The sequence below is a fragment of the Periplaneta americana genome, chromosome 7 (assembly GCF_040183065.1).
Source record: "Periplaneta americana isolate PAMFEO1 chromosome 7, P.americana_PAMFEO1_priV1, whole genome shotgun sequence".
NCBI lineage: Eukaryota > Metazoa > Arthropoda > Insecta > Blattodea > Blattidae > Periplaneta > Periplaneta americana.
In genome coordinates this window covers 126,670,414-126,682,936 of record NC_091123.1, presented here as the reverse complement: position 1 = coordinate 126,682,936, position 12,523 = coordinate 126,670,414, and the positions used below count along the sequence as shown (strand labels likewise).

The 12,523-nt window shown below is 34.8% G+C and overlaps 1 protein-coding gene across 1 annotated transcript in view; it reads left to right on the top strand.

Moving 5' to 3' along the window:
• The first annotated feature begins 708 nt into the window (after positions 1–708).
• The window catches only part of LOC138702791 (uncharacterized), a 28,687-nt gene continuing 16,872 nt past the window's right edge, over positions 709–12,523 (top strand). Inside the window, exons 1-3 of the mRNA XM_069830089.1 lie at positions 709–784; positions 1,863–1,994; positions 6,529–6,717. Coding sequence (XP_069686190.1) covers positions 709–784; positions 1,863–1,994; positions 6,529–6,717 — 397 coding nt within the window. The remainder of the gene's footprint in view (positions 785–1,862; positions 1,995–6,528; positions 6,718–12,523) is intronic.

Here is a 12,523-nt window from a genome sequence, read left to right as displayed (position 1 = left end):
AAGCTTTGTTATGATCCATCTTATCACTACATAAATTAATAATTTTAAAGTGTTAGTTTGCTTAATCTTCATAGAAGTTTAACTTCATCTTGTTCCTATTTCACATCTAGATGTTACGCCAACTGAAAATTAATTAATGGTATTTGTGAAAAAAAAATGGTGTCATTCTAATAATCTTATTCTTAATGTAGACAGAACATCATGTTTATTTCTTAGTAATAATGTTAATTTTATATATGTAGTATTTCAATGACATAACTTTAATCTTAAATCATCTTGGAAGACTAACTTTCTTGGTGTCATGTTCGATAAGTATCTTAGTTATCTTTTCACATTGATGACCTTTATAATGCTTTAGACTCAATAAGGGGGGCAAGGCTAATTGGGATTTCCAGGTCTCTGATCTGGTCAAAAACCCTGATGGAACTGATATTTAACCCTTGTGGTAAATTTCGGTGAAGTCCGGAGGGTCTAATTAGTCAAATCCACTCTCCTCACCTCCACGCCGGGGCCCCCTGGGATCTTTTAAGATGCGAAAGAGAGAGTGGTGTGCGGAAAGCAATGGGAAGCTTCCGCATTTATATATATCCCAAGAAGATAACTTATGAAAAATATGGCATGATGAGTCTTTCCCTGGTAAAAAATTCCGGACGTAAACTATCCCCCCAATCGGATGTCCGGGTGGGGGATACTGGGGAAGGACATGTCATGACGGAATCCAACGGAGAGAATGAAAGAAGATCGACGACTACAACATGGAATGAAGAGGCGCTAATGCTGCCAGGTAAGTTGGAAAACATGAAGGAGAAGTAACAGAGTGGATATGATGGGAATATCAGAAGTGAGATGGGAAAATAGTGGTGAGTTGATGTGTGATGAATGAGGCTCGGAAGTTGATGAAATATCATATTTCTTCTTAGACATCACAGACAATGCAGGATACAATGTAAACTCATTTCAGCTCGCAACATACCGGTATTGTATCTTACAAGTGAAGACAGTATTGATAGAGAAAATGCTGCTTCTATAGCAGTTTGTCAAAGCTTGCTGGCTGATCCCCAAATTAAGGGATGTTTGTCATATTTCAATGGTAACTTTTCAATTTTGACAACAAAAATAACATGGCTAGAGAAAACAGAAGAGAGTATTCATTCAGCTGTCAAACAGACTAAATGTTTCGAAAAACATTTACAACATTGAGTAGGGAAATTTGGACAAGAATTAAGAGAGAAAATGAAAGAAATTATTGGAAAACAACAGTGAGCACCAGTCAATGTTTGAAGTCGAGGAACTTCTGGAAGGTGAAAACACTGCCACTAGGACACCTTGGTCACTTACAGTATGTGCCCATGACATCAGTTGAAGTACAGAGGAGCTTTTCAATATACAAAATGCCTTTCAAGACAACTGGCGATCCTTCAAACCTGAGATCCTACGAATCTTATCATTGTTATTGCTATTATTATTATTATTATTATTATTATTATTATTATTATTATTATTATTATTATTATTATTATTAAAATTTTGGTCATTTTCTTAAATTTTGATGTCGTATTTTCACAAATTTAAGTCCATTTTATATGTCATTTTGCTGTGATTTTTAGGTCTTCAACTTCCGAGCCCTAAATGTAAATAATTGTAAAATATATACCCTTTATCACAATTCACTGACTTGTAAGTCGATTAAATAAACATTTATGATTTATACAATCTTGGCCACTGACTATGGGTAGATTTTAAAATGTTAAATAAGAACATAGTAATACGAACAAAGTAAAATTTTTTGAGGAAAACAAACTTAAAAGTGTGCAATTTAGTTATGTTGTTCAATGTTATGTTGAGTCTGCATTGCTCTACAGGTGCGGTGGAAACCAGGAGCCTGATTGACATCCGGACAGCTCTAGAGCAGGAAAACACCATCTACAGGTGCACCATCTTGGATTCAGATGATGAATATGGTGAAGATTTGCATTCTATTCACAGTGACAGTAGTAAGTCAACTACATCCACCATAAACATTCAGTTACGGCTAATAATAGTACCTTCAGAGCAAAATTTTAATATTTTTATTTCAAATTTCCTATTCATTAAACCGAAATACTTGTACTCTCTCCCACATTTTCCAAGTAAATTGAAATGAAAATGAAGTGCATGAAAAGAAGGAAAAATGAGCAATTTCTGTATTTAAATTCACGGTTTAAAACAATAAATAAGATTTAAAGTGCTTGTGCACGATCAAATTTTTCTTCCAATTTAATACTTTACAAGAAAACTTACTAAAGATTGATCAATATTGAAAAAAAAAAATATATATATATATATATTTTTTCAAAACTATTTCAAATTGCTGAAGATTTGACAAGATTTTAAAACATGTGCTTCTAGTTCATTGTAACTCATGCAAAGCCTACCTACCAACTATTACAATGCTAATATGTACATCTTGATTACACAACTTTTAACACCATATATACTTTATATTCCGAAGTTGTGTAATCAAATTATCAAAGTTTTATTATTAAAGCCATCAAACTTATCAAATTACATAGTGATAAACACAAATATACAATTATTTACATGTTGGGTGAACGTTTTCGGTTCAAAGAACCATCATCATATCTCTCGTAGACATGCAAATAACTTGTTATAATTTAAACAAACAGTGTGACATAGCTTGGGAGCGAGTTCGAGCATCATCCGAGTAATTATTTTTCTTGAACAACGTGGAAAAAATTTTATTACTGCCCAGTTCGTATGGGTTATTATTAGGCTTGACCTTGAAGTAAAGTTACAAAGGTTAGCAATAGAAAATTCAGTTGCATCTTTTCGCCCTGTTGTATATATATGACACACACACACACACACACACACACAGAGCCTACATTTTTTTCTAGTAAAAGGCCGCAGATTACGGAGAGGGAGCTATTACATATCTGACGAGGACAAAGTGATTATTGTGAAAGGAAAGAAAAGTTCTTGGCCACATATGAGGAAACGAGATAGTGATGATATTACATAATTGTATGGAATAGTAATGACAATTTATACAGAATTTTTAAAAAATGGACTGAAAGTAATCCCAGTGTTACGGAAATTTTAGCTAAGAACAGTTAGTAGTTGAATTGTACTGCAACTTTCTCGGGAAATGTGTTATATGCAATCAGATTTTGTGAATCATTAGTATCTTGTCATGAAAATTGACACCTGGTCCCAGCAGAGGAAGGTTTTAGGGAACAGTTTAATTTACGATCGGAATAATGTTATATAGAACATTTTTTCATATATACGTGTGTGTGTGTGTGTGTGTGTGTGTGTGTGTGTGTGTGTGTATATATATATATATATTTTTTTTTTTTTTTTTGAAGAAGAAGATAAACTATCTACCAAGTAGTGGTTATTTGTTTTATATTTATATTTTTGGGCCAGGTCAAGCCTAATAATAACTGATAGGATTTGGGCAGTAATTATTCCACTTTCTGTTAAACAAATTGAAACATCGGTCCCATGACTCTAAAACTCCATTTTCGAGTTATTCAGTAAAGAAAATCACTGCCTTCTGAGCTACTGAGACGAGATGGAAGACTTCACTTCTGCGTGGCATGTCAGTATCCTCACCAAAGTCCAAATATATACAGGGAAACAATTCAAAATTTAAAGTTTTGAAGAACCTGAATTTTAAAACTTCATGGTGCTGTGAAAAATCCAACTAACACATTCTGATTATTTGAAACTTATAGTATAGCTATATGAAACATCATTAACAGAATTCTATAGTAATTTCAACGATCCTTTGGGTTCTCACAGCAACATAGAGCTTTCAAATGTAGTTTTCTCACAACTTTAAATTTTCAGTTCTTTCCTTTTGATCTGGGCCGTTGATATATATCAATTTTACAACAAATCCATTTTCTTCTCATCTTTTCAAGTGCTTTTCAGACAGGGTTATGACAGCACTTGAAATAGAATGAATTTCAACAACTCCTTTAGCGATAGCTTGTGTATCTATGCTCTATGTCTCTGAGCATGCACAGTTTCTTGTATCTGGAACTTAGAATATTCAAGGGGCCCATTACTTTTTTCTGATAGTGCATATAATCACGGCTTCCTAAAAATGAGGCTGGAGAATACACCTAACCTACTGACACCGCATCAGCTGCGTTTCGATGGCTGGCTAGCTATCATGGGGCCAGTTAGCAGACGACGTGTTAGGAATTACCGATTGGAAAATGTTAGAATTGTAAATAAATATTTCAGTTTCACTCTCAAAATGTTGCGATAGGTTATGATTTAAGTTTATAATCAGTAAAAATGAGCCTAGGGCCTAGGGACTTTAATAAATGTTGTTATATAACCACATGTAAACCCTTGTTTCCAATCTTGGGTATTTAAACAATATAGCTATATATTATAGACCATTTAGTCTTCGTACACAATACCTCTGCAAAGATATTATATGTTACGAGGTCTAATATGTCAATTTAGATTGAATTCAAAGCGATAGTAATTAAGTTATACTGTATGTATCGTAGTTCTACAGTTTATAAGAAATTGTCAGAAAATTGTTAAGCATTTGAGGCCTTCAAGCCAAGAGTGTAAGTTTGACTGATGAAGGATCCTTTTAACTCCATGCAGTTTTAAGTATATTGATATTATCATGTACCTATCCTCATTTAATAACAGTCCAATTTATTAAAAATATACTACCACCACCACCACCACCACCACCACCACCACGTCTACCACTGTGGAGTAACAGTTGGCATGCCTGATCATTAAACGAGCTGGCCCAGCTTCAAAACCTACTTGGAACAAATTACCTGGTTGAGGTTTTCTCCCCGGTATTCCCTCAACCCTTATAGAGCAAATATTGTGTCTCTTTCGTGTTTGTTTCTGGACTTGTTTAGCTAGCATTATCACCTACATTTCATTCAGATGATAGATAATAATAGCAGTTGATAGAGCATCGTAAATTAACCCATGAGAAAAGATTACTAGCACATGGGTTCAAAAGTAAAAAAAATTACTTCATTATTATTGATTTACTGCATTTGTTAAAAGATTTCATTATTCTATTAGTGTATAAAATTGACAGTTTCTAATAACACTGTAGGAGGAAAATGACTGTTTGAACAACAAAAATGCACTTATAATACATAACATAAGTTTTTTGGCATTTTACTCAATGTGTTTGAAATTTGTTCCAATAAACATAACAAGCGTCTTTTGAATACTTCCTCCAATAAAACTTAAGTAAACATACAAACGTGACCAACATGCTTTCAATATTAGCAATAAACATCATTACACTGTAATAATTATTATGGAATAATTTACATACTTCAGAAGAATGCTCTCCAGTTGGAACCACATTTCTAATTTCATGTTTGCACTCACCGACTCTGTGATGCATTAAATATCATTTCGATTACTTACACACAATTGTACTGATCAATTTTCATATATTTTTAAACTCACATCAATTTGTGAGATACCCTCAAAATTAACCAACAAAAAGTACACAAACATTGCATTGCTATTAATGATCCACCTGGTATCTTTTTTAAAGTATCTATATTACACAATTCTCAAACGAATTAATTTTGTTCATTTACAAGCACTTAATTTTTTGCTGCTCAAATCTCTGAATGTACTTCTGCCACCTATTAGCAGGGTCCATTCTTTTTGAGGAATAAGATTACCTAATTGTTCTGGTAAACCTGGAAATATCCTTGTTTCAAGAGACATCTATTTCGGGACTATTTTTGCATATTTCCTTCTCTGTCTCTAGAAAAAATGTACTAGATAGAAATCGTTTACTTCAAACTGTTTAATACACAAAACTGAATGCTTTGTTTTGTGGTATCCGAGTAGCTTCTAGCCACATAACTTACCCTTCTCAGTTGGAAATTTGAGAACTGTAACATACCACTCTCACTTAAAGCATTCTGGTAATTGTTGGTACATAGAGGCATACAACATTTAGGACCCATCAGTAAATAAAAGAATATAGATAAATTAATTTCATTTTTTAATAAAAATCTAAACTTCTTTATTTCAGTTCCCTGAATTCATTTTTCTTTGAAGTTATACCTATATTAGAAGTAACCACTACCATGTGCTTCATCTTTTAATTCCTTTTCAGACTTTACTTTTATGATTCACTTATTGTTAATAGTTTGATGACGTACATGTTGTCATGCTACTGTCCATCCGAGTGATTATATCACACAGTCGTCAAAAGGTGGGGGGGGAAATCACATGACAGTTATTTACTTAATGGTGCCCTTTTCTTTAAATTATTTTAAACAATTGTATAATACTACGTAAACTTCCAAGTCTGTTCAGCAAATGTTTGCAGAGAAGAGCCTAATAGCTCAGCCGCTAGTCCTTACAGAGAGGACAGGAGAAACAAGTGGGGCAAACCGGTATGCGACATAACCATTTGGCTGAACAGTACTTATTTATCCTCTTCACAGCAGTCAGTATATTACGAAGATTTTAACTCAGAATTACACTACCTTTTAGCTCCACATGATACAACTGGCAAGATGGCAAAGCCGATGACGGTACACGATGCCACCGAGACCTCGAGCAGTGACTACTTGTTTGAAGCCAGCAGCCAGTATGCCGAGTGGGAGAAGAACATCGAGTATGAAGCGCTGGATTATTTGCTTAATGTGGAGCGTGCACTCTTTGACTTGAAAGACTACGAAGGTACAGTAACTGTTTACATCCTGAAGTAAAGGCGCTTTCAGCTATGCACAAGCAGAATCCCACAGTAGCGCAATGAGCTAGTCGGCCGCCATTGTTATTCCATTTCAACATGCTTGCGATAGGAACATGTAAAGTAAAACTCAATTTAGGTCAGTGTCCGTGACCCTTAAAATTAAAAAATATTTGATTCTGATTTAGGCTACATTCATTCCCTATACAAATGTATATGGCAAATGGTGTGTGCTGGAATAAAAATGGCTGATTTGTCGACATTTCCAGTGCAAGGGGTTGTGGTACTCTGGATATCCACGGAACCTGTGAACAAGTTCAGGAGATCTGAATTCTTATTAGTAGCGAATAGAGCATTTATCCAGTGGTTTCATTCAGCTAGTTCACACCAGTCGCCTGATTCGCTTGTTGAATTTGTCGTAGTTCATAGAACCTGTTCTTAAATGTTTGAAGTTAAAACAAATTAGGTTCTTGACAGAAAAGAAGAACATTAATTTAACATTTTAACACGAAATTCTCTAGCTTTTTAATGTGACAGTAAACATTATTATTAAAAAATCGTTTCTTATTCAAGTGTGCAGGCAGTCAGAACAGGTCGACGGCCCAGCTTGAAAGAGACACAACTCAAAATTTAAATTTTTGAGAAACCTGCATTTTGAAGCTTTGTGTTGCTGTGAAAAATCAAAGAATCGTTTAACTAAATCCAAATTCAATTAATCATGTTTTATATATGCTGTAAGTTTCAAATTAGAGTGTGTTGGATGTTTCACAGCAGCATGAAGTTTTAAACTTCAGTTTTCTCAAAACTTTAAATCTAACTGACACGTCAATATTACTATGCTTGCAGGTTTGAAACCGATCTACAATTACTTTGGCAGTCGTCTACCAATACCCCTTTTCCTTTGAGTGCTAATACTGCATACATAAAAACGAACCATAATTCATTAATTCAAAATATAATTTAAAGAAATAAATAGATTTTCAACTACAAATACACTATTAAGCACATTAATAAGATACTTCGTTTTCGTCTTTTAATACTCCTCTTGCAATTTTTTATTCCATTTGAATGAAATAGATTATTTTTTTCATTGTAAATATTGACATTTCAGAATGCTTTATGGTTGCTGGGTCGTTAGTAGTCAGTATCATTTAAGCTGTGCTTAGGTTTGAATATAAATCCCATACAGCAATCAGTGTAGTGTAATTAAACGTGAAAGCATTCCATTAAGTCTTCAAAAGACTTGTTTTTTAAGAACCGATGCATGTGAGCGAGGTGAGGGGCCAGTTTCGTAAAGATCCACACTACACGAGCAATAGTGAGTGGTTTGTAGAGCTAAGAGATGCGCGATCTGAAGTGCACTGGACCTCTGTGGCTTACGTTTCCACCTTGACTGCCTCAAATTCAGCGAAGCTCAGTAAGAGGCTTCTGCATTAAGTGAATCCTCCATCTTTCCATGCAAGAAATGTTTATCATCAGGAAAATTGTCGAGGGGTGACAGTACACAAGTTCGTGGCACTCCACATCATGTTTCAACCGAGCTATCCCTAGTGAGAGTACAACAGGATGCAGTCTGCAGCAGATCGCCTACCAAGAAAATTTTGTCTCCTGAGAGAACACTAAGTCTACCAGAGATACATGATACCGAATCTCTCGCAGTCCAACTAGAAACAATAATATTAAACACGCAAAATACATTCGATACCCTCAATCAAGTATTTAGTTACGTCAAGATTCTAGAATCTCACATAAAATGTCTAAAAAGGAGAACTCTTTACTTAAAAATCAAATGTGTTTGCTAATGGCTAACAAGGTTCTTCCAATGCCTTGACGTGGTAGTGTGGTCCAAAAAACTGAACTTTCAAAAATTCAAATTCCCACAAGGTTAATATCATGCATTAATGTCAGTGGCGACTCATGGGTATTGAATTCAGGGGGGCTGCATACAAAAATAAACCATGCCCCAGCTGATGGAATTGTCTTTGAAACGCATTAATCTAATACAGACTGTGTGGAGATCGAGAGAAGAGAGCAAGGATACTGGATAAATCAAAAAAAAATTTGCGAGCCTTTCTATTTTGTTTTAGCAGCTCTTTCCATTATGAGATTCAACTGATTAGCACTTAATTTCACATTTCTCCTGAATTGTTAAGGTACTGAACTGAATAGACTGTATATATTGTACAGAATTAAACATTGTTGCACTTGTTTTACTCACAACATTAAAGAAAATGTATTTAAAACTGCGCGCTACTGACAAGCTGCTGCAAATTTTGCAGCTCCTGGAATCTCTGGATTCACGGCCAGGGGCAGCGGGGGGAGGGGAAAAACTAACGCGCAAAGCATCCGAGACGAGACTGCAACACCAGGGGAGGAAGTGACTTCACTAATGATTGCGTGCATGTCAATGAGAGCGAAATTTTAAAAAATTCGAGCCGCTAAATAGAGACTGTACAATAAATGTATTTCACAACATAAAACGAGACAAGAGCCACAAATGTCTGGGGGTGCTGCAGCTCCGCAGCCTCCCTTCGAAAACCGCCCCTATTAATGTATAAAACAAGCACAAAAAAATTCACTAAAAATGTTACCATTTACAGGTCGCTCTAGGGCTGAGAGGTTTATAATTTGTAAACAGTAAAAGAAAAAAAGTCAGAGCAGCTTTTGAAGGAGTAGGGAACTCCTGTCGATGTCTGGGTAAAAGTTGAAGAAGATACTGTTTCTATTCATCTTCGTCAATGTCTCATTGTACTTTTGGATCAGGTTGATAGTGTGTTCTGCCGTGTCATTACTACCTCATCTAAGACGGAGGTCATTAGCACAGAGGACCCTTGGGGTAGCGTCTCTTACTCGCTGATAAGAGACTGCACTATAGTGCAGCTGTAGCTGCTGGTGGGTATGCTCTCTCCCACTCTGCCTGCTGCACGACCCACAGTGGGGTATTTGACTGATTTAGGCGGCCAAAAATTGATTTTCTAAAACTCATTCTAGGTAGGAAAAAATACCACATGGCAACAATAAACTACCCTACTCCCACTGCTTCGCACAAACCTTGAGGCTTTATGACAGTCGAAACTTCATCATCTCTTTTAGTGGACATATCTTTTCTCGCCATTGTCTGTGTAAGCTTACTTTCTACAATTAATATTATTTATTCGGTGTATGGTAAGTGAATAGTTACTGATTCTGATGACGCCAGCAAGAGTGAGTACATTTGAAATACTTTCATCGATATTGTAATTATTTTGACGAAAACAAAGAGGTCTGAATAAATGTCGTTTTTTTTTTCGTAGGCTAATTTTAGAAAACTCGAGTATATTAGTTCTACTGTTTTTTACTGTAATAGAAAGGTTAACGATTTCGTAAAATTCAGGTGCAGAATCGCGCAGTTTTCCAAGGGTTCATTAACCCTTTCTGACCCTGTGTGCATAATTATGCACATCACCAAAATTTCGGTTTTTTTCTGCAATAAGTGCACAGACTTTATAAAACTGTCTTTATTTTAGGATGTTGAAATAGTAATTTATAAATTACTTTGTAAAAATATAAATATACGTGTTGAAAAAACGGAGGTGAAGCTGAAATCAGTTTTCAAATTTTGAAAATTTAAATTTTTGTAAGAAATAACCTTTAGGGTTCCACATGTCAAAATATGAAGAGGAAGGAAAAAGTGTTATGTAAAAATGAAAATTCAGATTTGAAGGGATAAAGTAGGGTATTAGTGAAAAGTAAACTATACCTGTTAGTAGAAATGTAGATTTTTCGACCCCATGTTTATTTCTGTTTTGTATTATTCTAATATTTAGGACAACTGGACGTTGATACATTGTTTTGAAGGAAGTTGTGTAACATGATGCAGGGGCAAAGTTTATCAAACATTAACGAAAAATGAGAGAATTTGTGAAAAATTACCTACTAGCCTATGAAAATTACTGAGATGAATAAATAAAAGAAATAAAGTGTAAATGTTCACATTTTAAGTCAGAATTGAAATGAAGATGAATTACAGCACACAAAAAATAGAATACATTCATTAAGAAAAACAGTGATTGACTCAAAGAAATATTCGCGATTCCTAAGATAATGAATTGACCAGGATGGCTAATGAAGAAATTTCAGGAGTTGAGTGAAAGAAGCAAAAGAAGAAAGAATATTTACCTACAAGTACAGATACGGAAGAATTGACTTAAATATGCTACCCATGTGAAATTAGGAACTTGGCATGTTTGTTGAATCTGGTCTTTCAAGAATACAATAATGAAATAATAGGAACTAATAAAAAGTTAAGCGTATATCCTTGCTACATTGTATTACAGAAGTCTACATACTTAGACTTCAACAAACAAAATTTGATAACACAATCCCAAGGGAAAAAATGGAACTCTCTGCATCAAAATCCACAGTTAATTCCCAATTTACCACGAAAATCGTCTGTAGCTGCATTTAGATTGGCAACAGGCCATGATTGTTTGGCCAAACACCTGCATAGAATTGGAATATATCAATTCCCTAACTGTCCATTGTGCAACTCAAACCAAGAAATGGATTCGGAACACCTCAAAATCTGTGGTTCAGTGGCTGGTCATGATAATATCTTTGAAAAATATTGGAGTGCAAGAGGTCAAATGACTTTATTGTCAAACGCCTGGCATTAGAAACAACAACAACAGAAGGCAACGAGTCATATGGTGCTACCAATACTTCTGCTAAGATAAAATTACAGATTTCATTGGACTATGCGATTACATGCTTTTGGAAGGAGTTATAATAACTTTAAGTGAAGACGAAAATAACTCATTGGTGTTAATTTGCAAATGAGGATGTGACGGATTACAGCAAGTTCAATATTAACAGAGATTTCAGAATTATATGATCCCGACACAAATATCTCTCCGAGTTCTTTCATATCACTTCAATTTGTAGCAAAATAAAAAGTTGATCTGGTAGAACCCTACTCCTTCTTCGCCATGTTATTGTCACGCTAATAGAATAAGATTTGTCAAAGAATCTACTGACATAACAAATGAAATTTTCTGATGAACCACAGCTCTCATCATCATCATCATCATCATCATCATCATCATCACGCTGATCAATGTGAGTCAGATTTTAAGTAATAATGAGCATGAATATTTAGGTTAAACTATATTTTGATTTTAACAAATCACTATCCTACATGAAATTTACCTCCGTGAAAATACATGTTTTTAGTCCATTTTCATGCGTAGATTCTGAAGATAATGCTTAAAATGTCACATCACATCACAATTTTTACATAGACCTACTTTAGATATCCTACATCAGAAACGAGTTCGCGTACCAGATTCTGAAAACAATGCTTAAAATATCACATCACGTCACAATTTTTACATATTTTAGATATCCTACATCGAAAATGAGTTCGCGTGCCACCTGGTAACACGTGTTTCATATGTTGGCTACACGATTACTTACATACTTACAAAATGTAAAGATGAAAATGTGTTATTTGCTATACCATCTAACTAAGCCTTTGTCAGTTATCAGGATACCGGTAATAAATCTATCTTTTCTTCTAGAAGTAGACACAGCAAAGAGATAAACCCAGGTAGAGACTGGTCTGGCACTTCTAATGGGGTTGTAATGTAATATTTTCTTCATAAAACGTGATGTAACTTATGTGAGAATATGTGTTTCTGTATAGATGTTAAGATTTCATGCGTGAACTAGGGGTTGAGCATAATCCAGATGACTGGCGATTGTTTATAGATTCATCTAATTCTAAGTTTAGCTTAAAAGCAGTGTTACTTCATAATT